The 27918-nt window shown below is 45.5% G+C and overlaps 2 protein-coding genes across 4 annotated transcripts; one reads left to right on the top strand and one right to left on the bottom strand.

Annotated features, from left to right (window-relative positions):
* The first annotated feature begins 8343 nt into the window (after positions 1-8343).
* Positions 8344-13271, top strand: AICDA (activation induced cytidine deaminase). The gene is made up of 5 exons (XM_013129384.2): positions 8344-8351; positions 11662-11809; positions 12291-12561; positions 12766-12881; positions 13156-13271. Exons 1-5 carry the CDS (start codon positions 8344-8346, stop codon positions 13207-13209), a joined length of 597 nt encoding a protein of 198 aa, XP_012984838.2. The 3' UTR covers positions 13210-13271.
* Positions 13272-21216: 7945 nt separating this feature from the next.
* Positions 21217-26509, bottom strand: APOBEC1 (apolipoprotein B mRNA editing enzyme catalytic subunit 1). 3 transcript variants are annotated; one of them, XM_031050105.2, is made up of 5 exons: positions 26250-26267; positions 25914-25941; positions 25096-25786; positions 23839-23957; positions 21217-21522 (listed from the first exon to the last, which is right to left on the bottom strand). In XM_031050105.2, the coding sequence occupies exons 3-5, from the start codon at positions 25541-25543 to the stop codon at positions 21496-21498; spliced, it is 594 nt and encodes a 197-aa protein (XP_030905965.2). In that variant the 5' UTR covers positions 25544-25786; positions 25914-25941; positions 26250-26267; the 3' UTR covers positions 21217-21495. The 3 variants fall into 3 exon arrangements, with proteins under 3 accessions (XP_030905965.2, XP_012984775.2, XP_030905964.2); XM_013129321.3 differs by lacking the exon at positions 21217-21522 and having other exon boundaries at positions 23486-23957; positions 25096-25484; positions 26250-26509; XM_031050104.2 differs by lacking the exon at positions 21217-21522 and having other exon boundaries at positions 23486-23957.
* Between the last annotated feature and the right edge of the window lie 1409 nt (positions 26510-27918).

The raw sequence follows: 27918 nt of genomic DNA, 5'->3' as shown, positions 1-27918 counted from the left end.
CTTGGTTGGCCTTCACCCTGATCTTCACACATAGACATTCAGCCTTCTCACTCACAACATCGAGTTCAAGGCAGTCAATGCACTCCCTGACATACAATACAACCCCACCACCACCTCTTTTTCCTTGCCTATCCTTTCTTAAGAGTCTGTAGCCATCCATTACATCCACACTACCCTGTGGTTCACGTCTAGTGAGCCTGGTGTTATCTCTCTCCCCCTTCAAACCTAGCTTAAAGCTCTCTCTATAAGCCCTGCTAACTCCTGGGCTAGGATCCTTTTCCTCTTATGGGACAGGCATACCCCACCTGCTGACAGCAGGTCTGGTGCTATATAAACTGACCTATGGTCAAAAACCCCAAAATTCTTGCACTGACACCAAATACACTTCATACAAAATGTGAGTTTTATTGCAAAACAGGTAGTTTTAATTACTACTCTTAATTATCTTCCTTTGGGGACTGTGTTCAAAAATTGGGAAACATGACAAAAATCAGTGATTCAATTAAAGGATTTACAGTGTGTGCCCTTGAAGCAGGACACTGTCTGTGCTCATACAGCATCTACTTTTTGCATCTACCTTCTCAGCCCAAGGCCACTTTTGATTTCTCTGCCTTGGGTTTGGTAGCCTTGAGTGACACTGGTTTTCCCTTAGCTGTATCTTTGCCTTTTTTGGTCTGTCGCTTTCATATTCTCTAAGCTCTTCATTGCTTTCTTGGCCATTGTGGCTGCAAGTTTATTGGCTTTCCTTGGGTTTTCCTTCACAGCCACACCTAATCTGGGCTTCTTGGGAATGCCAGTCTAGAATCAGGTGGTTCTTTGCTGCCTTCTTGACCCCTTTCTCTTGGCTTGTTGAGTTCAAAGGAACTAGAAGTACCAAGTCCTCTAGTGCTGCCCTTGTCCAGGCTCCTGAGCCTCAGCCTGGTCCTTCTGTGCTGTGTAGACTTCAGTTCCCTTTTTCAGAGTGGTGAGATAAAATTCTTCTGTGCCTCCTGGAGACAGTCATCACCCTCATAATCAGCTTCCCTGGAGACTGGGGGCTTGCAGGGTTTTGATCCTTCTGCCACCTTCTCTGCTTCTTAGCCAATGACTTAGAGGCTGGACCAGAGCAGCAGTGACACATGCAGCAGCAGCAGTTCAAACATGATATCACAGCTTATCAATGTGATATCTTGACCAAGGTTTTGGTTTCACAGTGATGCAGATGTCAGCATGCCACCTCTTGTATTGGGTGCCTTGTACGTACAAAGCCTTTCCATGTTGAAGGCATTCCGTGGGGCTTACTGCTCTGACTGTTCCCTTGTAGCACCAAACTGATGGCATTAGCAAACACCCACTAGAAGATGCCTACACCTCATTATGTCTGGCATCCAAACAGCACAGATCAGCTGGAGCAAGCTGTGTTGGCCATTATTATGGATTAACAAATCAAACCTGTTTTGACAGACATAGCCTCCTGCCTGATCCTTGCTGTGTAGGAAGGGTTCAAAAGAACTTTTCTGCCTGGTGCAGTGTGAATGTAGTCATTCCTGAGACTCTGCATAAACAGTGTCCACAAGTCATTTTCTCATCAGCTCTGCTTGAGCCCAGCACCATCATCGTACCATTTCCCTTGGTCTTGTTCCCCATCAGCTGGTATTTCTGTAGTTTCCCTTTGTTTTGGTTCAGGAAAGGCATCTGAACTCTTCACAGCCTCTGCAAGCCCTTTTGCCATTCATGTTCCCTGAGAGTCCCAAAGGGCACTGCTCCAGGGTACATTTTTGCCTCTCCAAAAGCTCTGGGGGCTTTTTTGGTCTTGTCTCCAGTTTTACAAATCAGGATGGGATCACGCTAGTCACCCTGAAGCAAATGTGCCTGTGCCATACCTTACCTGTATGTGGACAGAAATGATGGAAGAGGAGTGGACATGGTTTCCCCTTGTTGAATACAGACGGGGCAAAGGGAAACAGTGTGTGTGTATGTGACTGCAAGAGCTGTATGTTTTACTGAGATATAGTTGCTCTTGGGCCACAGCTCTCAGAAAGCAATTATTTCTGGGAAGCAGAAGCAATGCTGCAAGCGTTGTCTAAACACAATGGGCACCAGCGAATTAAAATTTCTGATAATAATAATGCTCTATCAGTAGTTTCTCAGAGTCTTTGTTTCCCCTTCAGATTCTTCTTCTTTCTGTCTTCTGCTTTCTAGGAGCTTCTACCAGCCTTTTCATCCAAGCAGAATCCATGCTTTTGGCTGGAACATGGAAGAGTAAACTCTGTGGAGTTAGCTGGGAAATTCCCACACCCTTGGATACCCTCTCCTGCCTGGATAGCTAGCTCAAGTGTGTCACAGCTCCCACCTCACTGCTTACAGCAAAAATCTGGGAGCTTCCCATGTGGCCATGGCTAAAGAAAGAATTGAAGCTAACAGTCACCACAGCCAGCCATGGCAATGCCCTAGCAAGAAAGGAAGACAGCAGAGATACCACTGCAAAGGAGGAGATCCTCATCATGCAATGAAAATCCTTTTTTCCCCCTTTTCCCTCTCTTCATTGGCCTCAGGATAGCTCTCCCATTCCACCCCCATTCACAAGAGCACTGGGCACCCTGGAAGAAGCCCAGGATGTCAGGGGCAGGCCCTGATTTTACTGTCTGACACTCTGACATCAGGGAATAGAGGTTAGTGGTCACAACCTTCTGGATGTGGCCAGTGGTGAGAGCATAGAAGCAGCTCTGAAGTCTGGAGGGACAAAGACAAGAAGCAGCAAGGCTATCTTGAATCTTCTGAAAATGCTTGCTTTGTTGATAAGAAAAGTTTGTAAGATGTAAGAACATTGCTCATGAGGACCTCCAGCCAAGGAAAGCTTGCACAACTGCAGAGAACTCAACACGTGAAAGCAAGACAAGGAACGTACAACATGCTGCTCTTTAGTGAGCTACCAAGCACTCCTGTCCCATCCCAGCCTCTTCAACAAAGGACTTCTCCCAAGACAACAAGGAAATTAAAATCTGGATTTACCACCCAAGCGCCACGTGCAAGGTCTTTGCACTGAGTAGCATGAGCTGCAGCAACTGCACAAACAGGAGCTAACAACAGGCAACTTTGGTCAGTGAAACCATAACCACAGCTAGAAGGTGAGCCTCATTGTGAAAAACTGCGGTGCAAAACTGAGTTTCTCCCTGTGACTTGCAGATGACTGCAGAGATATGGAGCCAGTGACTTCCATTAAGGAGGGAGAAGATGTGGCTGGGAGCAGTATCTGCAGTACGCAGACCAGGAGGCTGAGCTGCATGACAATGGAGTAACACCAGAACGCAGCCTGCAACTCCTGTGCAGAAAGAGGGTGTTCTCCAGGTCTGTGCAGCACGGAGTCAGAACCCAAGCCTGATGGGCAGGGTGTGCTGGAGGCTGGGGCTGCATGCACTGCTCTGGAAAGCAGCAAGGTGCAACCAGCTCTGGTGGGTGCTGCCCCACCTCTGGCTCTCAGCATGGGGAAGGAACATTCCACTTTGATCTGTGTTTTTCTTAACGTAAATGAGATAAGCTGCAAACCATGTCACAGCCTTGAGCTAGACAAGGCGCTTGAGGACATTTAGTGCAAGTAGTTGGACTTTGGTCACATTTTGTACCTGCCTTCGAACTCCTCAACCCAACGTAGCTCCTTTCCTCCCTTCCTTATGGTGATCCAAGCAGGTGTCAGTCACTGGTAGCAAGAGATGGGACTGCTTCTGCCTACAGATGTGGTGGGAAGAATTAATACAGCCCAGGAGAGGAAAAACCTGGGGGTCACAGGGATAGGATTAAGAATCATTAGTTGCTATGAGGAGCCCTAGGCTGAGCTAGCAGAGAGCTACAGGGCAGGAATGAGAGGCACTCACAGGACTGTGGTTGAAAAGTGTGTAGTCAATTCAATAGTTTCACCCTAATTTGCCTTATCCCCTGGGACTGAAACAAGCTCAACTTTGGAACAAAAATAAACCACGAGTCAAATCTCCAGGTAAAGATATTGCAGTGCAAGCCTGGAAAGCCAAATTACTAGTAAAACACATAATAACATACAATCGTAGTGCATGCCCAGCAACCAGATGCCCTCAATTCTGCATCAGCAGCATTATATACCATCCTGCAGCACAAAGCAGTGCACAGCACAGGGGCCCGTGTTTCATAAACCCACTTTGCCAGCAGCATTCCCACACATCCTGAACTCCTGCCTTCTCTCCTTCCCACTTCCCTCTCATGACCTAGGATGCCTGCTCTCATCTAACTTCAATGCAGCCTCAATGGTATTCACCCCACAGTGCTTTAGATTTGCATTTGCAACCCCTCCACCACACACACCCCCTCCTGATGTCCACCTCAGGCAGACCCCATACACACCCTCACAGCTTTCATATATCTCTGTGGTGCTGCATATTCTCCACCACGAAAGGCAATGCTTTGTCATGCAACTGCTGAAACCTTCTCCCCAGTCATGGCATACACAGCTGTGTCACAAGATGAGTCAGCAGCTCTAGGGACAAGGCCCTTTTGCCCCATGTCCTAGACAGCAGGCTGCCTCTACATCTAGTGCAGATGGGTTTTTTTATACCCAGGACTGAAGTAACAGGAGTGATGCACCTGTCAGAGGTGCCTGAGCAAGCACATTACCTATGTGTTGCCACTTGCTCAAAATAGGGTGGTGAATCTTTACAGAATGAACAGAGAACATAAGCAATGTGTGTATAATAAATAAACACTTTAATCATAGAATCATAGAATGGTTTGGGTTGGAAAGGACCTTAACATCACCCAGTTCCAACCCGCTGCCATGGGCAGGGACATGTCACACTAAACCATGTCACCCAAGGATCTGTCGAACCTGGCCTTGAACACTGCCAGGGATGGAGCATTTATCGCTTCTTTGGGCAACCCGTTCCAGTGCCTCACCACCCTCACAGTAAAGAACTTATTCTTTGTATCTGACCTGAACTTCCCTGTGTAAGTTTGAACCCATCACTCCTTGTCCTGTCACTACGGTCATTGATGAAGAGTTCCTCTCCGCTATCCTTATGTTTAATATATGCTTATATGAAATAAGCACATTACATTACATGTTCTTATAATAAATAATCACATCAGCTTATTTATTTGCCTGTGTCTATCTGCAAGGAGCTGTACCACTCCCCTGCTCGAGGTCCCTGTGCAAGACAGTGTCACTGGTGCATCAGCACTTGTTCAGCAGAGAAAGTTTTTCTGCTTGAGGTTTTCGCTCGAGGCGAGAAGCAGGTGTCTGCTTTTCTTGTGTTCAGCCTAAGAACCCACCAACTGGTGGTGCCGGTGCTTGTTTCAAAATGTGATTTCTGAGCAAAGGGTGAATGGAAAAAATAAATATGTATTTATATCGGCACACACCAACACACGACTTCCTGTTGACTAAGCAAGTGACTTCTCTGCTTTGAGACTAGGTGATTAAGTTTAATCATTCACCGCATTTGTGCTCTCTGAGTTTGCTTTCTGAATCTTTAGTAACAGTAATTGTGATATTCCTTCTCCCCCTCTACACCTGACCACTGGTTTTCAGCCTGTTGTCCTTTCTCTGTTGTTCTGACTTGAAGACAGGGAATAGAGCCCTGAGCACAAGGAACCTGGAGCTATGGTATGCTAGAACATCCTTTTGTGATCCTGATAAGCTGGAGCAGTGTCTCTCACTAGGTAACACTCCAAACACACCAGCACAGGCACCCTTCATAGCCTTTGCCACTAGCCTTTTACTGACCTGGGCTTTGATCAGAAACAGAGATGAAGACACCTTCAGTGTAATTATTTTTCTCTCCCACCCCCAGTTCCCTCTCCACATAAGTTTGCATTGAGCAGAAAGGAAGGGAAAGTGGAGCAGTCAGCATTTCTTCTCATGCATTAGCTCCCAGCCAAAATGGTCCCACCATATGTTAAAGGTTTGGAAAATTACAGCCTGAGGAAGCTGGACTAGCAGCTAGCCCAGGGATCAGCAACTTTTCCATGGTTTTCCAAACTCCCTTTTTTATAACTACAGCAGAGATGACATCTGGCAATGATCAAGATCTTGCCTTGGCAAGAGACTGCAGCTCCTGCTTTAGCAGAACTGCATGGGGGCTGAGGGTCCCTCTCAAAATGTCACCCTAGACTGGCTATAAGACACATACATAAAACACATTCATGCCAAAGCCTTTCTGCTCTGGGGATTAGAAATAGAGGCAGAGAATTGCTGCCACTGACTTCATGCTCTCACATCTCCAGTGTAGGGGAAGTTACCAGTCTAAACAAAGGGCATTAGAAAGCCTACATCGGTATTTAGACTTGAGACCTTGACAAAGAGTGACATAGCTCATCTGTTCATTCCATCATATGTTCATTCTTTTTCATCTCTGTGGGGGGCAAAGAGGCTCTCAACAATCAAGGAGAAGAGCTGATGTTTTAAACGTGGAAGAATAAATTCTACTACAGGTAGGACCAGAGGAAGGAACTAGTTAAAGGCTTTATGAGACCTGACATGTTAAACCTTTGAGAAAATCATTATGCACAAATCTCATTTATGGGCTGGCCATGAAGATGTTTCTTGGTTCCTTTAGGAGCAGAAAAGTTTCTGTAAAATTTCCTGCAAGCTTTTGGCTATGGAAATCAGGAGCCCGAACAAAAGCTGAAGCTATCTTCATTTACCTGATGAAATGCAAATGGTTGTGATCTCTAAGAAGCACATTTCCTGGGGTGTGCTGGGGGTTTATTTTCTTTTTTCTCTTTTTTTGTTTTTGAATGTAATCTGTAACAAAATCCTCTTTGCATTATCAAATGAAAAAACTAGTATGGAAGGGAGACAAAATGACTCTTGGTCTGACTTCGGATATTTGTCACAAGGTGCTGCTAGGGCAAAGGCTAAAAGGGGACACTGTTTCATTAGCAGGAGCATCCTCTTTGACTTTATTAAGTAGGACAGGGATTCACAAGGATTGCAGGCTCTTCTAGTTGGGGTCAAACACAAGGAGCCAGATCCTCAAAGAAGACAATTGTCATAACTCTTGACACGAATGCAAAATGTGGATGCTGTGAGCATGTGCCCTGCCTGGGCACTTCCCCAGAGAACAGGATATCCAAGCCCTGGACCATCCAGGAGCGCTTTTCTTTTCCCTAACATGTACCATGCCAGCCGCTCTCAAAGACTCAAAGTGCTGAGCTAGAGACTCATCTGCTGTGTTCCTGCAGCTCATCTCCTTTTCATGTTTTTGCATACACTGGTTTCACACAGTCCTAGCATGCTGAAAACCAGTAAAATTAACAAGTAAATCAAGCAGAGAAGAAATGAAGAACTACCCTAGCATGAGGTAAACAAAAGCCCTGTTCCTCAGCCATAGCACTGACTGAGCCCTGCTTGGGGCAGAAACAAAGCAGAATATCCCTGGTCTGCCTCTTCAGCACCCTGCCTGGCCAAAGCCGCTGCCTCATCTCTTGGCTGTCCTTCAGCCCTGCAGAGGGTTTGGGTGCCCAGTCAGGCACCGGGGTGGCAGAGAGCAGTGCTGGTGGAGCAAAGTGTGTGCATCCTCTGTACGAGCTTGGGCATGACGGCTTGCACCAGGTGATGAGGGTCCTGCCAGCCACCCTGGAGCAGCAGGATCAGGCTCTGGGTCATTCCCCACCAACCCTTTGCTCACAGCTTTGCAGTGCAGGTTCTCCCTGTGGGCTGACACAGCTCAGGTGCCTGTGGCCATGTTCAGGTGCCAAAGAGGGGACAGACACTGGGTCCCCCTCACTGTCCTCTTCAGCTCCAGCATTGCCCCATCCTGCCAAGCAGCTGCAGTGGCCTTTAAGGGGGACACAAAGGAGGGGGGAAGCCTCCAACTATTTGGCATTCCCTGAGGTCCTTCCAGCTGAGCTCCCTCCACAGTGGGGCAGGACAGGGTCACTGTCTTCACTGCACAGCTGCATGACCTGGGGCCCAGAGGGATAGTTTTGCCCACATTCATGTTAGTGGTACATGAGCTCCCAGGTCCCCTTCTAACCACTAGACAATACTTCCTGCCTCGTTATATTATTGATATTCATTCAGAATGATTTTGCAGGTGAGCAGGGCCCAATAGGGAGTGCATCAGGGGAAGGTGACCAATGGGTGCTGAGCATCTTTCAGAACTGATGCCTCTTTGCATCTCAACCTTTTGCTCTTCATCTTGTGCAGCTCCAGAACTGCAATAACTCCTCCCTCTGCCACTCCCTGATCAAACCCAGCAGGGGCTAGATAGGAGAATGGGGAGGGGACACACGTGGCAGTCCACATTTCTGTACACCAAGCCAGAGGGCTGCACAGTCAGAGCCAGCAAGACAGCCTCCCTGCAGTCCTATCGCCTAAGACAGAGCCTGGCAGCCATGGACAGGTAAAATGAGTGCTTCCAGTTTCTTGCTCATATAAGAAATGAGGGTCTTTCTCTTCAAATTAACCTGCTCTCCATTTGGTGCTCACCATCCCTTTCCCTATCTGACTCAATGATCTAAATCCCCACCCTGTCCTGCTCTTGCACCTTGCATCTCTGTGCCTCTATCATTCTTTCTCTTTGACTGTCTGCCACTCTGTACCCTTTTCCTTTTCTGTCATTTCTCTTTTTTGTGACTATTCTCTGTTCCTTTTCATTGTTTTTCTTTTCTAGAAACAAAACAAAAAAAAAAACAACCAAAAAAAACCCCAAACCCAACAGAAAGGTGAACATTCGGAGGCTACCTTCTGCTTAAACACCTCAATACCTGCCCATTCTTCTCTCTTTGTCCATTTATTCTTTCTCTTGCACCAGTTTCTCTTACTCTGTTTCTGCTGGTCACAACCTTGTAAGCACAGACTTTTCCAGCACTGGACTCACCTACATGCACTGCAATTATTCTGGAAGCTAATTACCACTTATCACTCTCCACAACTGCACATCATTCACCCACTCTGTGGCTTTCACTCTGGTTTGAACATTGGCTTCACAAGTTTTTATTTGAGAAGAAGGTCTCTGTTCAGTCTGCTTCAGTGCCAGGTATAATCACAGTTCCTGTGTCCTTGCTGCTTTCCCTTGAGCTATGCTACAGCTGTAGGAGTTGCACCTGTATCCAGCAGTTTGAACCTAGCTGCCCATCTGCTCAGTCGCTCCCTGCAACATCTGTTCATTCATTATTCTTCTTCTTGCACTAGCCACATTCTGAAATCCTTCCTAGCAAAAAACCTTGGGACAGGGAACTCCAGAGAGAAGGGAAAACAGGAACTGATGTTAATGAACAGTTCTAGTTGAACAAATGGATTATGTGATTCAAAATGTTCTCACTTTGTTCTGACACCGAAAAATAACCCAAGTGATCACCATTTACTTTTCTGGGGTAACTTTTTGTTTTTCACCCTGATTTGCATCTACGTGCTGCTCCACAGGGGCAAACCCCTTGAATAGAGAAATGGGAGGAAGTGCAAAAAGGGAAAATTAGAAGAAGAATCAGAAACATTTTGAAAGGAAAATGAAAGAAAAAGGAAAGCCTGTTTTCCCTATTTTTTTTTATGTGTTGAAAAGCATTTTTCCATGTGGGATTTGATGAAACACCAGCATAATTGTTATGATTTTTCACCTGGTTTTATAAGGTTCCTCAGTAAGCAATCACATTTTTCACAGTTCCTCTGCTCTGTTTTCTGCTGTTGTGAAACACACCAGGTAAGAGCTCTGCAAGCCTTTGTGCTGTCATACCTGCTTATTCCTTGCACGATTGTCTGGATTATCCTCTCTGAACAACCAGAGGATCTGTCACACATAGAAGGGGTGTCCCCTCTCCAGCACCTCTGTTACAGAGGCCAGTCTTCCCCACAGCCCTGCAGTAACACAGAGGGAAAAGCCTGAGGTGAACCACTGGTTGACAGCTTTGTGAGGGGACCAACATGTGTGTGTGCATGTGTTAGGGAATATCCACACATGCTCACAAATGTTTGTACAAAGACAGAAAAATAGGATGAATCTAGGGTGGTAGGAAGTGGGGCAGCTCTAAGTGTGAGAAATAACTCAAAACTGATGATGAAGAACATAGAGCGAGTACGAAAAACACACGCCCAACATGAACTCCTGAGCCAATCTGCAAGCCCAGCAGAGCAGGACTGTGGCTTATGGGACAGACCTCCAAGAACTGCCTCAGGCTGTTGTTGGGCTGAATAAAATGCCTAGTAAGGATGCTTTGCTCTCTGAGTGTGTGCAGGACTCTCCATAGCTGGCTTCTCAATGGACTTTCTCCTAGCAGGAAACATGCCTCAACTCCCAAGTGATCTACCTGTCTAGGATCACATCTGTATAAAGAGTGGCACAAGCCGGTATATGTGTGCTTGCTCACTTGAGCAGGACAGGCATCTTTGCTGAGGGTGACATGGCAGGAAGGAGGATGTGTGCCTATCTGTGGGACAATCAGGGTAACAGCATGCTTGAGGGAAGAATGTTCTTCTGGCGGTTTGATGTGAGATGTGATAGGGAGTGCTAGAGGAGACCGAAGCACGTGTACTAGGCTGCAAAAGGCAAGAGGATGTGTGTGATTGTATGAATGAGACCCATGGTGCATTGGCCATGTGTGAGGGTGCTCTGAGAGGAGCAAAGAGGATGCCTATTAGCTGAAGATAAAGTGCTCTGCAGTGCTGAGGCTTCATGGTGACATTGGCAAACAGATGAAGAGTGTTTGTATAAGAAACTTTTCCTTGCTTAGACCCTCAGTTTTAAATCGGGTTTAAATTCCTAACAGGCCCAAACTCCACTTCCTCTACACCTCACTGGAGACCCCTTAGAAAACCCAGCTCAGTCTCACTTAAACTGACCTCATCTCCCTGCTGAGCACCAGCCTATCAGAGGGAAAAGATGACAAAAGACATGCTTATTTTTAATCCATACACTTCTGTTTTGCATTGCTGTGGGGGAAGTAAATATCTCACCTCAATGAACACAGCTGTTCTCAGCTGCCTCTGTACCTCCACTTGCCATTGAGACTGTTAGATACCGATCATTACTGCCTTATCCTCCCTTGTGCTCCTGCTGCCTGTCCCTAACAGGACCTCTGGGCATCTGAGCAGGCTCCCACCAAATCTCATGTTTGTCTAATGTGAGGATAGTACTTGAGTCTGGAAAGGTGACAGCATCCCTAACTCATTATGTATTGTCAGCTAGTATATGGCACCTTAGCTGAGCCCCTAGCCCTGCACACTTTCAACCATGCTCTTCTTTAGAGAAATGCTGGGAAGAAATTCTGTCCTGTCTTCTCTAAAGATGAGGCTTTAATTTGATCCATCCCTTGTTCCAGTGGCCTCTCAGGGTTTCATATAGCAAAAATAGTGTTTCTTGATGACTGAATTCCAGACCCTCTCATCTCCTCAGGTCTTCTCAGACATTCAACCTTCTCCCTCATTGGTGTCCATCTTTTGGATATTTGCAAATATTTTTGTACTCTACCCAGCCATAGTTGCTGTTTGAGTAATCACTACTAATTCACTTACTGTTTCCCCTCACAAGGTCAACTGCTTCATCCCCACAGTCACGTCTGCACCCCTTCCATAACACACTTCATGCAAATTACTGATACTCTTCTCATACTAAGAGGCCTGGACGTGAGGAAGATATTTTTAGTGCTGAGCTCTCAACAAAGACATAGCCAACTGCTTGTTCCAGAGTGAGGTAATGTAAATTCTCTCTTATCCTGCAGCCTCCTGATGAAGAGGAAACTCTTTCTCTACAACTTCAAGAACCTGCGCTGGGCCAAGGGCCGTCGTGAAACCTACCTCTGCTATGTTGTAAAGCGCCGTGACAGTGCTACATCATGCTCCCTGGACTTTGGATACCTGCGCAATCAGGTACAGGGAGCACCTTGGCATCCTGTTCTTACACCCATGCAGAGGAGCATGCAGCTCCAGTTTGCCTGGCACTGCAGGGGAAGGAGGGCTGTGACAGCAGTGCTGGCACATGTTCATGACTGGACTGATATATACTGTTTGAGACACTTAGACTCCAGGTACATCTGTACTTTATGCAACCCCCAGGTGTGTTACCAGCAAGACAGCCATACTCCCTGCTGCTTTGCGAGTCTATCTACTTCTCTGCTTAGCTCCCACACATTCCTCTTGTAGGTCCCGACATATCAGTGCATTCCTGTGTTTTCCTAACCAGCCTTCCACTTGTACCACTGTGCCTTCTCCCTCTGTGTGCTGACCCCAGGACCTTGCCCCCACCTTTAGTCCTCCCCTCACACCTCATACAGCTCACACCTCCCTCCTCACCCCTATTTTGTCCTGCTCCCCCCACCTCACGCCTTGCCACTCTCCCTGTTTCATGAAGATGGGCTGTCACGTGGAGGTGCTCTTCCTGCGCTACATCTCAGCCTGGGACCTGGACCCGGCCCGCTGCTACCGTATCACCTGGTTCACCTCCTGGAGCCCCTGCTACGACTGTGCCCGCCACGTGGCCAACTTCCTGCGCGCCTACCCCAACCTGACCCTCCGCATCTTCACTGCACGCCTCTACTTCTGCGAGGACCGCAAGGCAGAGCCTGAGGGGCTGAGGCGTTTGCACAAGGCAGGGGCCCAAATCGCCATCATGACCTTCAAAGGTGAGACATGCAGGAGAGAAAGAGAGAACAGACCGGGGGGTGAGGTGGGTGTGTGGTGTGTTAGTGAGAACCAGGAGGGTGGGAGAAGCTAGGACAAAGAGCCAGGGAACACAGACATGATGATTCAGTGATCCTAAGAGAGGTCAGCGTCCTCTCTGGGGCAGTCTTGAGGACTCCTTGAGTAACTCCCTGTGCCTTGCATAGATTACTTCTACTGCTGGAACACATTTGTGGAGAACAGAGAAAAGACCTTCAAAGCCTGGGAAGGACTGCATGAAAATTCTGTCCATCTGTCCAGGAAACTTCGACGGATCCTACTGGTGAGAGCAATTTCTCCTTCTGGTACCTCTTCCCTTCCTCTTTTCCTCACTATAGTTCCTTTCTGCTTTACCTGCCCATCTCTGTCATATGCTATTCCATTCTTTCTTATGTCTTCACTTTCCACATCCCTCACCCAACTTTTTCAATATCTCTACATTCTCTTCCCCTTCCTCCACTTCACATCCTATCTCCTGCCATTCCTTCCTCCTTCCCCATCTTCATATGTCCCTGTTCACTTGACGACTGACCTACCATTTATATTTTGTCCTGCAGCCACTGTACGAAGTAGATGATTTACGAGATGCTTTTAAAACTCTGGGACTTTGAAGTGGAAGTCATCGGCAACCAGAAGTCTTCACAAACACTTGTTCTTTGATTTCCAGCTCTCTCCCTTACAACAGATCTTTCTCTTCTTTCCTCTCTACATCTCTCTTCCTTCCAGCCCTGTTTCTAGAGAAAAGATATCCTTACTTTTTCATTTCGAAGGAGAATTAGGCTGATCTTCTGCAGACACATTCCCCAGGCTCACGCCTCATCCATTGCTAGGTGGGAATAGCCAGGACTGCAGTGACATTACCAGAGAGCAATTTGAACCCCCTCAGTCCCTGCAGAGCTAATTCAGGTAGTCCACTAAATGGAGTTCTGGGTTTAGCCTTGCCCAGGTTGGGGCAGACAGCCTGAAGAGCTGTTTGAGTGACGGTGTTCTCACTGGCATTGCACTGATCTGCACGTTCCATGAGGGCTTCAGGGAGCACATCTCTTGGCTCTTAGAGTGGCGCTTCACTGAGCTGCTCTGTGTCCTGTACTGTGAAATTGTTTATTTGTCCTTCTAGATGTGGTAGGAAGTTGAAAAACCATCATCATTTAAGTGGTATAGCAAAACTGGCCAGTTATTGGAAAGCTCCACTGAGAGTATTGAACTGAGTCCTGGACAGCCCAGATATCTTAGTTTGAAAACATCACTTGAAGACAGCAGGTCTTCTAAGTGGATTGCATGGTGGCCCAGGCCCTGTAGTGCCCCCTGCCCAGAAAGGAGGGAGCTTCAGTAGCTGTAGGTCCAGTATTTGTGCCCTCAAACATGAGCTTTTGCCATCAAACATGAGCTTTTGCCAATGTAGAAGAGGCTGAAACTAGACAATAAAAGCCTAAAAGGAAAGTCCAGTCCAACATTGCCAAGTGCAAGCTGCAATTCTGGATGTCCAACAAGACATTTTACACACAAAAATAGGAAGTCCACTCAAATCCTATTAACTATGTTGAGAGCCATGGCAGCCTGGGGTCAGTACTGATCAGTGTGTAGACCTCCCACCCAGCAGGAAAGGAGCATCAAGGCACTTCAACTGTGCAACGTTTTTCCAACATACCTCTACCAGAAAACACGCTTTATTTCTATATTGTCTTACCCTCAGACTTAATTTCTCATGTAGGCTGAGGCCCTGGCATTTTTAGATGCTGTATTGGCATCCACATAAGTCACCATCTGTATCTCCTCATACCTCAGGGAGGAACACCACTACTCATGCACTGAGCTTTTCCTCCTAAATCAAACCTGCAATAGATTCCCTCCTTAGCCAACTGTCCTCTGCCAGAGGCACCTTAATAGTTTCATAGTCTTCTGTTCTTTCAGGCCTTCTAGTGCCCATAATATGACCAGATATGGATAGGTGGTGACTGCACTGAGAGCTGACTAGAAAAAACATTCAGCATGAGCAAAACTATACAACCTGAAGATAGCTATCTTCTGCGGAGGGCAAAACCGAGGCATCCTTCTGGCTGTCAATCGCCGTGTTTCCACTAGGGGGCCGCATTCGCACCTGATCGTGCGGCCACGGTCTGCCAGGCTGAAGCCATGGGTTCATAGTATACAACTGCTCACCAGCAGCTTTCCACTAGCTAAACTACAGGCAGATTGTCCTCTGCAGGAGGTTGTCCTAACCTCGTGAGGCTTTGCCAAGGCTAAGTGTGTCCCACCTTCTGGGGGTGCTCTGCTCTGTCATTTCGTTCATAATGGTGGCGGGTTCATTCCTCCATCCTGGTCCTTTCTGGCTAAGGCTGTAGGCTCTTGTGTTGCTCCTCAAAACACCTCCTCTGGTGATAGGCCACGAGGACAGCAGAGAGCTCTGCTTTGCCTGCTCCTGCTAGGAGATGTCACAACTGGGTTCATCACAAACTTCCTACACCTTGAGGCTCCTGAGGCACTGTCAGCTTGAGGAATTTCAACCAGAAATAGCAACGAGAGTTCTTTGCAAAGCATTAATTTGCAAGCATGGTGTTGTATATTTGTTTGATAAGATGGATATTATTTATATAAATAAAGGTCTTGCAAATGAGCATCTGATTTTGGTTTTGCTCTGACACTATGTGGGTGAGGGAAGTAAAAGATGACACAAAGGGTTAAGGTGTCATCTGTCCTTTCTGATTTCTGGAGAGGAAACCTGGCAATATCCTCTTGACCTGTCTTTATTCTTTTCACTTGCAACTTTGAACTCGTTGACAGTGTCACACAGCAGCTCAAGGCAAATGAAGTATTCAGGCAATAGGTACCTTTGGGAAATACTACCAAAAACCTGTCATGCAGGTTCTAAACTTGTTCAAGATGCTTCCTTCATTGACTGCAAGCCTATCATCCACATTCATGATCAGTAATGGACCAATGTGAACATGGCAGTGCTTACTCAACATACTTTGCAAAGCAAGAAGAGAAGCAGAGATGAGAAAGGGATCCCTGCCTTCCAAGTTTTGGTATTCCCTTGAAAAACAGCATTGTCCTTCTCAGTGACACTGTTGGAGACCTACCAGTAAAAGTAGCATTCTCTAAAAAAGCAGTTGAGATCCTGGCTTTTGCTTAAATGCTGACAAACACTGAGTTGAAGATACTTGTTGAAACGTGACAGCTGGTGACATTAAACAGGAGGATAAATGCAATGAGCAAATGCAAAGAAACATGCTGCATTCAGAATACATCCCAGGTTGCTTCGTCTGAATCTAAGGTGGATTAAATTCAGAGTGGACTGCTTAGCTAATCTTTGTGATTTGACTGTAGGAATTCAGCTCTTCTGCTACAGTTACTTTTCAACTGCATTTTCTCTGTTCTCAAATACAAATTCCAGTTATGTGTCACCAATGTTTGAATTGGCATTATTAATTAATTCAACCTCAAATGCTTTAGGTGTCTCTGCCAAGAATAACTCCCTGGAGGATGACTGCTATGTAGTAACACTGCTTTTTCAGCCTAAGATTTTTTTACTTGCTTTGTCAACTGTATATGGGGAGCATTTCTCTAACGCTTATAATACTCTTGAATATCACTTATGTTTATACTCCCTTATGGCAACAGTGATTGTGCTGTTCTAGGTGTCTCCTTCCTTTACAAGCACCTGTGAAAGAGCTAATCCCTCAAGTGAACTGTGGCAAACACACCTCAGACCCCATTGCCTGAGCTGTGGGAAGGGGGCACCTGTGATTTTGGGGAGTGTGTTTCTTCCTGAGACTGGGGGGAACAACCAGAACAGGGCCCTATGGTACCAGCTGAAAGCCACAGTCTCACTTGGTCCAACATGCCACAGTTTGCAGTGATGAGCAAGACACAGGCACATCCGAATAACGTTATTGCTGTCACCCCAGCCTTGCTTCCCATGAGTGTACCTGCCTCCTCTTTCTCTTGTTATGTACACCCTAAGCATTATAGCCACAATTAATGACAGGATACAAAAGATTTCCCAGCAAATCTGGCACAAACATGAGCTTTTGCCAGGCCTGTCCCTGTGACTGGGTGTGTAATGTTTTGGGTGCTTTTTGCATGGTTAAACTCTATACACTGATACTATCATCACACATTTATGAAACCCCGAGGCTGCTGAAAGCCATCCTGCCCATGGGCTGGGTGTAGCTCCTTCATCTTCACTGAGCATCATCCTGTGTGTGTGCAGGCAGCCACCTGCATGACCTCTAGTCAATTAGATCCTCAGGATGCATCCAGTCTTATGACAACTGATGTGGTTTAGCATGGGCTGGGATATAGAAAGTACCCATTCTGTGAAAGCTGAAACCCTGCAGGAGAGTGAGGTATGGACTCGGTCTTTGATGACTGAGGGAAACGGGTAAACGGGATGGGTTTGTTATCGGTTCAGTGTGGAAAACTGGGCATGGCTGCCACCTCCTGGTGTACGCGGGTAGCTGGCACCCTTTACCAGGGTGTTGGCTGGAGGGATATGCTCTTCTCGTTGCAAACAGCTCCCGGAGTCTGGCTACAGCCCCCAGAACATGCCCATTGAAGAGCAAGACACTGACATCATTCCCACAGCTGCACACAGCATTACTTCAGGTCAGTACAGAGCGTCCTTGGAAATCGCATTGCAGTAATAAGAAACAGATTATCATTAAGAAATGCAAAGACACACTCCAGGCCCTTGCAAATACAAGGGGGATTTTCTAAGCACGTCTCCTCTCCCTGTTTGCTCTCAGTTCCTCTCTCACATGCTGGTACTTGGAAACCAGGACAGAAAGGGGCTTCAAGGTCATGGCAGTCCAGTCCCCTGCTACTTGCCCTTTCAGCAGCTTTTAGCCTAGATGTATTCCAGCACTGCCCTCTAGCTCACATAGTTTTTTTCCCCTCACCCTGGTGCTGACCCCTTGGTCTTTCTATGAGCAGAAATTTAATTGTTTAATCACAAATGTATTAAATATTTGCAGCAATGGAAATCAGATTCGGTTCATGGAAGAAACATGGAGGGGTTTGGCACAGAAGAGGCCATTTGTTCTGACAGCACTAGTAGTGATAAGGAGAGCATCTGAAGGGGAAGAAGAAAGTGGGTTGCATCATCTCTCACTCTGCCTTGTTCATCATTTCTGATTTATCAGGTGTTCACTTGCTCCCTTAGAGATAGCACTGCACATTACAGGACCATCACCACTGAAAAGTTCTTGCTTAATGGACTAGGATTGCTGCTGAGCAAATGGGCACATTTCTGGTTCACCCCTCCAGCCCATATTAATTTGTACCAGGGCAGGGACACAGGACCCTGTTTACTCCAGCAGGAGTTGTTACAGCCTCCACAGAATACTGTCTCTGCTTTCAGCTGCCTCCAAGATCTTACTTCCTTTCCCAGAGGAGAGGAAGATCCCAGAGGATCTTACTTCCTCTCCCAGAACAGCAGTGTAGCTGCTTATGCTTCAAACAGGGCTACTGAATACTCAGAAACTACATTTGGCCTAGAAAGAGCTGAAGAGGGCTGGAGCCTGGAAGTGTGTCAGGCAAGACAGTATTACATCTTCTCACTTTGTTCTTCTCTTCCCTAGTATTTCAGTTCCAGGAACCCGCTGTTGCTGTCTTTCTCTTCTGGGACTTCTAGCAAGACTGATTAGCCCTTCTGAGAAGGAGGAGCAAACAAGCAAGAAGCTGGACAGAAAAACAGATAATTACACAGAATAGCAAATGAAAACTTTAGTTTTGGGGTAAGAGTCAGAGAGTCAATACTGTAACTATAGGGAGAAAAGGGAAAATAAGGCAGAACATCACTGTGCAGGTACCCACTGCTCTGTCAGGAGCCAGTGGGCACTTGCCAATATTGCTTTGAGATAGGATGATGGAACAGGAGTAGGCCCAACAGTGTCTAAGATGTGTTCAAAACTCAACAGGTTGCATACGCATCTCATACTCTTGCTAGTGCTGACTTAATGTTATTAATCACCAAGGCATTCCTCACAACCTAAAAGAGAATCACACCTACTGTACCCACCTCTCTGAGACAAGCTGCACTGGGTTAGAGATGCAGAGACTCATGTTAAATGAAACTGAGGACCCTGGTGTCCTCTGTTGTCCTGCTATATATCTTGACTTGTCCCTTGGCCACCACCCCACCCTCATCCAAGGCTCTCTGGCCTGGGGCTAAACAGAGGAATATTAGCTGGAGTCCGAAGCAAGGATAGGTTACCTCTTGGTGTGTCAGAAATAACTCCTCTGTTCTGCAGTAAAGGCACTATCCTCTACCTTGCCTGCAGGAAAACTCTTTCATCGTTGATAGTTCACTGAGATGGGCCTTGGACTGACAGGAACAAAGTTGGAGGATTCACAGCAGGGTCTGTGCTCACTCTCAGATGATGCTGCAGGAAAAAGCAATTAATTTGAAGCAGGACACCCTACTATTGCTATGGGATCAAGATCAAGTTTGGGCTGGTATATTCATTACTGGATTACTAGTGCTTTCTCACGTAAAACAATGAAGCTGACACACCCCTAGCTTCTGGTCCTTCTAATCTCATTCACTGTCCTGGGTTCAGCTGTAACAGTTAATTTTCTCCATCTCAGTAGCTGGCTCAGTGCTGTGTTTTCAACTTTGGTCTGAGAACAGTGCTGATAACACACCCATGTTTCTGATTGATGCTAAGTTATACTTACCCTGATCAAGGACTTTTCAGTCTCATGCTCTGCCAGCAAGGAGTGATACAGTAAGTCAGGAGGAAGCAGAGACAGGACACCTGACCCAAACTAGCCAAAGAGGTATTCCATACCGCAGCACATCATGCCCAGTATATAAACTGGGGGGAGTTACCCGCTCAGTTACCTGCTCAGGTCTCATTGGGTATAGGTCAGCAGGCGGTGAGCAATTGTAATGTGTATCACTTGTGTTTATTGTTTTCCTTTTCCCTTTCTAGTTTTATATTCTCTCCCTTTGTTATTTCCCTTACCATTATTAAAACTGGGCTTAAACCACAACATTCACCTAGTGCTACTTACTGAAGTCTCCTCTTCTTGTTTTTGGGTCTTCTCAAACAAATTCTCTCCATCAACCCACCTTTTCCTAATTCAAATTCACATCTTCTTTAATCTCCAGGCAATGTCATCATCCTACTCCAGAGAGCTGGGCCATCTAACCTCCCATCTTCCTCCAGACAGTTGGAGTTTCAGGTACACTGAGCTGTGACATCTCCAAGATAAAAGTCTGACCTTATTCTAAGGTGCAGGAGCATAGTGACACCTACCAGCATTTCTAGATTGTTTCATGTGAACTAGCAATGTGGCAGTAATTTCCACACTGTGATGGGTAAAGACTTCTCTGTGCTATGCCAAGATGTGAGCAACATTTAACAATGCTTAGGTATTTCTGGCAAGAGACTTTAGATGGGTCTTCACATCTTGCAGATTTTCTTAATATTTAGGGTTTCCATTTTGTGACACTACACACTGTTGTATAGCTTTGTGCTGTTGTACTTTCTAGATTCTTCAATGGGACACAGCTAACTTCTGTAGTATAATGAAGTTTCAAAGCAAGACACAAGTGAAGGTGTTTGAAGGTATGCATGTTGATTAGGCTCAAACTGAGTTGCCACATTCCACAATGGAGCAGTAACTTATAAGTCATGTTGCTGAATGGTTCTGGACTCTGGAGTACTCAACTACATGTTGATGAAGTGATTTGATTTCTCCCTAAGGAAATAAAGAGTTAACACCAGAATGAACAGAGAGAAGGCATGTGACATCCAGCCCAATCGAAGGGGGAAAACTTTAGCCATGCTATACATTGCTTGAAGTAATTCTATTAATGTTGGAGGCACTCCCCAGCCAGCTGTACTCAGCTTTAGATACTCTCTCAGACAGCAGGGACTGAAGCTGGTTCTTCAGCTGGCAGCTTTTCTGGCTGTCCTGATTGTCTGCTAAACATCTGGACAGTTAGGCATGGCCAAAGGATGCTATAAGAGTTAAGACAGGTATGGCTCCTACCATCCCCTGCTTTATTCTTCGAATAATCATTTGTGCCTGCATATTGCAGATCCCAGCAGCAGCATATTCTCCAGTGGGCTCACACAATGGGCCTCCTGCTTGGAGGTACTGGGAATCATGAAACACAGGGCTCCTAACATGATTTATGCAGACGTTTTGCATTATTTGCAGCACAAACTGAAAACTTCTGCAAGGCCAAACACACCTCTACCTCCTTTTCCCCTTCTGTCTGTATAGATAACTCAGAGCTTTCAACATCTCCTACCTCACCATTCCACTCAGTGTTTCCAGCTGGAAAAGCAGAGTTTTTATTGTGTTACCCTAATTTTCAATGAACAGCTAGGACTTCAGAATGTGGAATTGCAAGGGAAGGATGTGTGCCCAGGAACTGAAAAAGAAGGGCAAAGTTTTCACAGAGCTGACCTTTTCTCTTTTATTCTGTTGTTTCTAGAGTCATAAAAATAGGGAAAATAAAACCTCAAAATGAAGAAATATAATCCTTAGTAATATTCATGTATTATGTATTAATAAAAGCAGTAATGTAACAATAATATTACATAAATACTGTAATAGTATGACATATTCTCTAAAACATTACACACATAGCCATAGAAATGAGATTCATGAGAAATTCTCAACATCAGAATGCATTGTTCTGATTGATTACTTCTTTGGATCAGGTCAGAACATGAGAGGCGTTACTCTCTGTAACAGAGTACCATGTCCTGCAGCCTCATGCAAACTTTCTGATGGTTTCTCATGTGCTCCTTCTGCTGTGTCAAATACTGGCAAAGACAGTGATGAGAGCTTTCTCTGGTGGCAGTTTGAGGCTCATAGTTGAAGGCTGCAGCAGAAAAGACTGTCGGAGGCATGCTGTTGGTGCTTGTTAGTATTCAGTTTGACAGCATTGCAGGAAGTCCCTAGCAGGAAGAAATGAACAATGAACATTAAAAATTAGATGCCAAAAGCTTAAGCTGGTCTCTTCAGCATGATCCAGAGTTTGAAAATACACCTAGTCCAAGAGATCACTCCGATCCACCTTCAACAACTTAGATAATGTCCCTTGGGACACAGCTTTCTAGGCAACAGCGTGGCACCTCAGAATTTACTTTGCTGTGTAAACCCCTCCTAGAAAGACAGACCACTCAGAATATTTAAAAGGTGGCAGATTGTGCAGCTGAATCCAAGGGAAGTGGAGATAGATCCTGTGGAAAGGCAGAGTTTTGAGGGGGGTTAAAAGGCCCTCAAGAGGTCTCCAGCACAACAACAACTTTGTGGCACGGCTAACTCCAAAGCTTAGAGGAAAGTCCTCAGTGTCTCCAGGGATGGAGGTCTGATAGGAATGGATGGAGCCTCTCTGGGCACCTGCTCCAGTGCAGCACTGCTGTCAGGGGGGACTTTTCCTTCTGTCCAGCTGGAATTTCCCTTGTCAAAGCTTGTGCCTGCTGCCTCATTTTCCCTCTGTGCAGCACTGAGGAGTCTAGTTCTGTCTTCACTGCCTTTATGTAGTTGAAAACTGCAATCCCAATTTGCCTTCTTTTTGTTAGGTCTAACAAAGCCGGTTCCTTCAGTCTTTCCCTGTAAGGCAAGTGCTCCAGCCTCCTTATCATTGCATTTGCACTCACCAGACCCTCTACAGTTCCTCTGAGTCTTTCTTCTGCCAGGGATTTTACTTAACAGTCTGTATTTCTCTGGAGCATGTGCCTGGAACTAACTCTCGTTACACCTCTGCATAATTAGTACTATGAGGCTGAGTGCTCACAAGCAAATAGATCTTCCCATACCTTCTGTGGAGGATTGGTAGTTAGTCAGAACTACTGATAATGGCTTTGTTTACCTTCATTTCAGGTCTGGCTTGAGTTTGGCTGAGACCGCAAAGCAGTTGAGCAAGTGTCTAATTTTCAGCATGGGTGTCCCAGTGCGAGCTCCCCAGCCACCAGGACTCAGTAGGGATCAACCAGGCTGCCAGGGGCATAGGTAGGGAAAGGTCATTTGTTAACTGGCTCTTTAAAACCAAGATGTGAAGGGCTTATTCACCTTGTACCCAGGCAACTGTGCTGAGTGGGCTGTAGTTTGTTAGTACTCACAAGTATTTAGCAGGAAGCTCTGCTCAGCTCCCTGGTAAGCATCACACTGTGCATTTGATTGTGCATAAGTTGCTAGACTATTTAATCATCTCAGATATTAGGAGACTTAGGAAGGCCGAAAGCCAAGGAAAAAGTATTCCTGAGCAGTTCCATTGCATTAACTACTTTGTTAGATCAGCTAACTGATGGATAATGCCACTGACTCTGTGTATCCTGTCACCTGAATGTCTTATTCAGACACTTAGAAAGGTCAGGTCCTGAGGTATTAAAAGACCTATGTAAAGTTTGAGGTAGATAGAAGTGAAATGAAGTCTAATGTGTACCTTTTCCCCACTCAGAAATAAAACATTTACAGCATCTCACAAATGGGTTTTTCTCTTTCTAAACTTTAAGTTCCTGTCCGTATTATGGACAGGACTATACATCCCTTCATCTGTCTCCTGCTGTCCATTCTGCTAGCCCACACTCTACATATAAGACAAGTTCAAGCAAGAGCCAGCTTGCCCAACAGGCAGTGGCTGAGCCAGGAAGTTAACTCCAGTCCTGGTTTTCTCCCCTGTTCAGCAGACCACCTTCTCTTTCTTGTACAGTAGGATATCAGGTCATAAAAATAGCTTCTGCAGATGTATGGATTGCAAGAAATAAGGAATGCAGATCTCAGTCATATGATACTCTTATGTGCAAGTTCTGATCCTGAAAGTGAATCCATCCATTCGAGCTTTTGAACTTGCCCAGGAATCAGCTGAAAGTAGTGGCTCTGTCCTGAGAGGCAAGACAAGTCTACTTGAATCATGTTTACATAGCTGAAGGAGATTTTGGGATCAAATAGTTCTAGTAAGCTGCAAGCTAATGTACTTGTAGCTGACCCATGCAAAGGGTTGAAATAATTCCTCTTTTCTTTAAAAAAAAAACAACCCTGGGAGTATTGTTAATTCTCTTCTCTACTCCTGGCTACAAAGGCACAATATAGCATCATAGTCTTTGGTAATGTCTTGCCTGCTGGGCTTTCTGTTCATGCAGCGTCCAGCCCACGGTTATTTTTCCTACTATCATTTCTGTTAGCACCATTGCCAGGATACTTCAAATCTCCTTTTCCTAAGATTTTGCATTACTTTTCACTCTCAGTGTTTTCTTCAAGTGCCTACTAACCAAAAGGATATGACAGAGCTCTGTCCAATTCAGAAAGATGTATGGAGCGAAACTCCAGGGCCAATAATCATCTTCTCCATTTTGGTATGCAACAAATCTTTTCCAGCAGTAACTGTAATCTGTGAAGAGAGAGATCCAGTCACTCTTGATGTAAGGCATGCCCAATTCCTTCTTCATGAATATGCCAGTGAGTCACTGCTTTCTCAGCAAGAAAATGGTAAAAGGCAGGAGATAGATATTCATCTGAGGGCATTCATGCAAGGGACCAACAATGACTTGCAGCTACACAAATAAGTTAGTGGAAAGGGGAACCAAAACTCTACAAATAGAAATATGTCTAAAAAGGGGAATTGTCAGGAAGAGATCACTACGGTGTCTTGGGCAACCCCTATAACAGATAGCACATCAGGCATAAAGATAGAGCATGCTGGCCAAGGGAGAAGCAACCAGCGAGTAGCATGCTGCTTCTCTGGGAAGGACTGAAAAGGGAGGTGACACATACAACCAGGGCTGTTCAGGTATGCCTTTTGACAGACTTGTGCTTGATCACAACAGCCTGTTGTTTTAATCTTGGATCTGTCTGACATCTCAATGGTCAGAGAAAACCTGGAGTAAACACCCTAACATTTAGCAGTTTCATATTGATCTTACTGTTAATAGGATGGCCAGAAATTCTGTCACTGCTTTGGTGGTATAATCCCAGAGACAGGTTCCCCAAGACAAGCTATGTCCTTTAAGTTTAAATTTGACCTGGTAGATTTTGTAGCTCCACACTCCAGTACCAGATAGGTATGTGAGATTCATCTCTTCAAATGTATGCTCCTTTCTGTGAGCTATTTGTCTGGACAATTTTTACAACCAAACATCAACAGGCAAGCAAGATATACATATAAAAAGACACACATGCAAGACATGTCCTCTGTGATACACCATCTGAAAATCTCTTTTAGATATGTGCCCTTCTCTTTTCCAGCTATCAAAGGAAACCAATTACTTGCTGCATCTGCATATATGTACTGGGAAAGACAGGCTATATCTTACACTCAGGATTTTTCACTGTATGTAAAGGAGGGATGGAAGGCTAAAGAAAGACATAACTCTCCTTGTACTGAAGAAGAAATAAGGCAGAAGAGAATGGCATTTTGCATCCATTAGTCCTCCCCAATGCCAGTCACCATCACTATTACAAAACACAACTGCTGAAAGTGCATATAATCCCAAAATTTTCAATCCATAAACAAGGAGTGGTTGGGTTACCTGAAAGACTCATGATGTGTATAATGACTCTATTATTTGCCAGGTTCCAGAGACCTTGCCGATTACGGTTATCCAGATGCTTGAACAGCTTGGCTGCATATATTTCCAAGGTCACATTGGGATATCCACTCAGGAAATCCAGAATTCTTCTGGAACATATCCCGCAGGGTGTAGTAGATAGGAACCAGGTAATAGAGCAAGAAACTGATGGGTTGGCCTTGAAACAATTTTCCAAGAAGTTGACTTCAGCATGTTGGGTCGACCTGTTTGAGCACCAGTTCCTCCAGATGGTACCTCTGCTCCACCTGATTTCATACAGCAGGCACACCGCCTTTGGATGTTGGTTAGGCAAATAATTTCTTTTGAAGTACTCTGGCTGTATCTTCCACCTGCGACAAAGGTACCAACAGTACAAGCATCCCCACACTTCAGTGGTGTTTGGTCCCATTGTTACCTGCTCTCAACATGAGCCAAACTCCCACTCTCAGCCTTTCCCACCACAAAATGTCAGATGGAAGAATGTTGCAATCTAATGATCTAAATCTGGAATTCAGAATTTGATGAAGGGTCCAAAATTTTTCCCCTAAAGTGGCGCTGGTGAAACACCCATAGTACTTCCTTGATTGATCTTGGGAAGTTAAGCAACCCCATCACCACTCTGAGATCGGCACTGGTCAAAGCAGTGAGATAACTGGAAAAGAAGATCATGGAAAGGGATGATAAGAGGAAAACAGGGCACAAGGATTCTTTGCTTTGCCTGACTCTGGAAATTGCCATGGATTCCAGGTGGCACACAGTGATACAACTGTATCTCTTACCTTTGGTTGTTCTGTCTGGGCGCAGGATCTATATAAAAAAGATTTGTGAGTCATTTGGGGTAGTAGGTCAGAAAACAAAATTTCATTTACATCTCCTGTCCTGGCCCATTTCAGTCTATGCACTCCCTGACTAATGCAACATCAGGTTAATAAAAACAGACTCAAGATACAGTAATGCATTCAAAGAGGTAAGACACACAAATACACAAGCGCCTCCCGTGTATTTTCATGTGGCAACGTACACATTTGTATTCACCAGTTCCTTATGTACAACTATAGTAAATACCTACACTGAATATGGAGAAATAGACCTGCTTTTCACATACATGTACTTACCTCTATCAGTGACAGCAGCCATGGATATTTCTAGATTTGTCTGCCGCCTCTTGGGTGATGGTTGTCCTTTTATTAATCTTAAGTGGATTTTCAGTTTCTATTCCCCAAGGCTGAACTTTGGATGTTAGTGACGTTATTCAGTTGGATATTTCCTCATCGTGACTTGCTTTCACACAAACAAACCACCCCACTGGGTGAAACCAAAAGCAAGTTCTCCAAAAGAGGGTGAGTCCCACTCAGAAGTGGATCTGGGATGTAGACAAGCTTGCCTGCCAGGAGCTGGAATTAACAAGTGAGTAACTTCTTTTTGCAGTGAAGAACATAAATTATATCTCTTCATTATCACTAGCCCCAGGATAGAAACGCGTTGCTTCTCTAGTCACCCCAGTGTACCAGGAGAGGAAGAACATCTACACAAATGGCATCAAGTCACATAGCTGGGGCATGGCAGATGATAAGTTTTCTGGCATACAGGTATCAACAGCAAGTCAGGCAGAACCCGATGGAGAGAAGAAAACAGAAGACATTTGCAAAAGCTGTTGATTTTGTGGGTCTCCAGCAGGTGGTGATGGTTATTGCTGTTTCCCTTCATGGGACAGTCTGGAGTTTCAAGGGATGCTCATACATCCTTGAACCGGGGTCCTCACATGGACAAGGAAGACCCTCAATGTGTGTGAGGACCACACTGAGGTCAGCTACTAAGCAGACACTTTCAGGCCAACTCTAAGCAAGCTGTCCAGCATCCAGGAGATCTATGGCAGTGAAGCGTTTGTTCTGTGCAGACACCCAGGAACTTACGAAACTTCACAACTGAGAAGAGGACTGTATTCATGTGGCCACCCTGACAGTAAGACCTGAGCCTGCCGGTGAGTACCTGCAGAAGCTATTGGTCACAACAGAGCAGTGCCCTGATATAAAAAGAATAGGCTTTTTCCAGTGACCTGAGAAATCTGCTCAGCATTATGAACTGGGCAGCACCTTCCTGTGATCTGTTACATAACTCACACAAGGTGCAGCAAAAAGTGTTTCCTATTTAATCTGAAAATGAGTCAAACAATGCTAGTTGCTGGAGAGAAGCTTTTCTCTTACTGATACACCCAAAACTGGCTTGCAGAGCAAGAGGTTTATAAAGATATGGCTTATCTAGAGATGACTGTGTTGAGTAAGTCTGTATCATTTACAGTTTCCTCTGGTTTTGTGACACAATTATTTTATGGCCTGATGCAAGCTGCAGAAGTGGATCCCTGGTGAGCCATCATCCAGTAATATGTGCTCCCTGAGAACAAAGCCATTGCCTTACTCAGTGCTTGGGACTGTAAAGCTAAGGGAGTGATTTATTTGCATTCTCAGAGGCAAGCTCTCAACATTCTAATGTCAAAAATACTCGGTTTCCTGCAAGGGCAGAACAAAGAGAAGTGAACATGAATGCCAGAGTACAGAGGGAGGAGGGTTTCAGGCACTGCACAGACAATCTGTGGAGAAGTCTAGTCATGGCGGGTCATAGGGCAGTGAAGCATCTGCCTTCAGGGCCTCTTCGGCTGCAAGATCACCAATCACATCACTTCACAGCACAGAACTGTTCCCTCCTAATAGCTTCCTTAGTTGATACCTTAGGAAGAGTAAATGGGATCAATTCAGACACTTAGAGATCTCTTAAACAAATAAAATA

This window comes from Melopsittacus undulatus, chromosome 5, assembly GCF_012275295.1.
Source record: "Melopsittacus undulatus isolate bMelUnd1 chromosome 5, bMelUnd1.mat.Z, whole genome shotgun sequence".
In the NCBI taxonomy this organism is placed as follows: domain Eukaryota; kingdom Metazoa; phylum Chordata; class Aves; order Psittaciformes; family Psittaculidae; genus Melopsittacus; species Melopsittacus undulatus.
The sequence above is the reverse complement of the archived record's forward strand: the minus strand, read 5'-3'. Positions and strand labels throughout refer to the sequence as shown.

Coding starts and splice junctions, on each gene's coding strand:
- AICDA (XM_013129384.2), top strand. Junction 11,810..12,290: donor TTGGATACCTGCGCAATCAG/GTACAGGGAGCA, acceptor TGTTTCATGAAG/ATGGGCTGTCACGTGGAGGT. Junction 12,562..12,765: donor CGCCATCATGACCTTCAAAG/GTGAGACATGCA, acceptor TGCCTTGCATAG/ATTACTTCTACTGCTGGAAC.
- APOBEC1 (XM_031050104.2), bottom strand. CDS start 25,543: ATGGGACCAAACACCACTGAAGTGTGGGGATGCTTGTACTGTTGGTAC. Junction 23,958..25,095: donor ACACATCATGAGTCTTTCAG/GTAACCCAACCA, acceptor CTCTCTTCACAG/ATTACAGTTACTGCTGGAAA.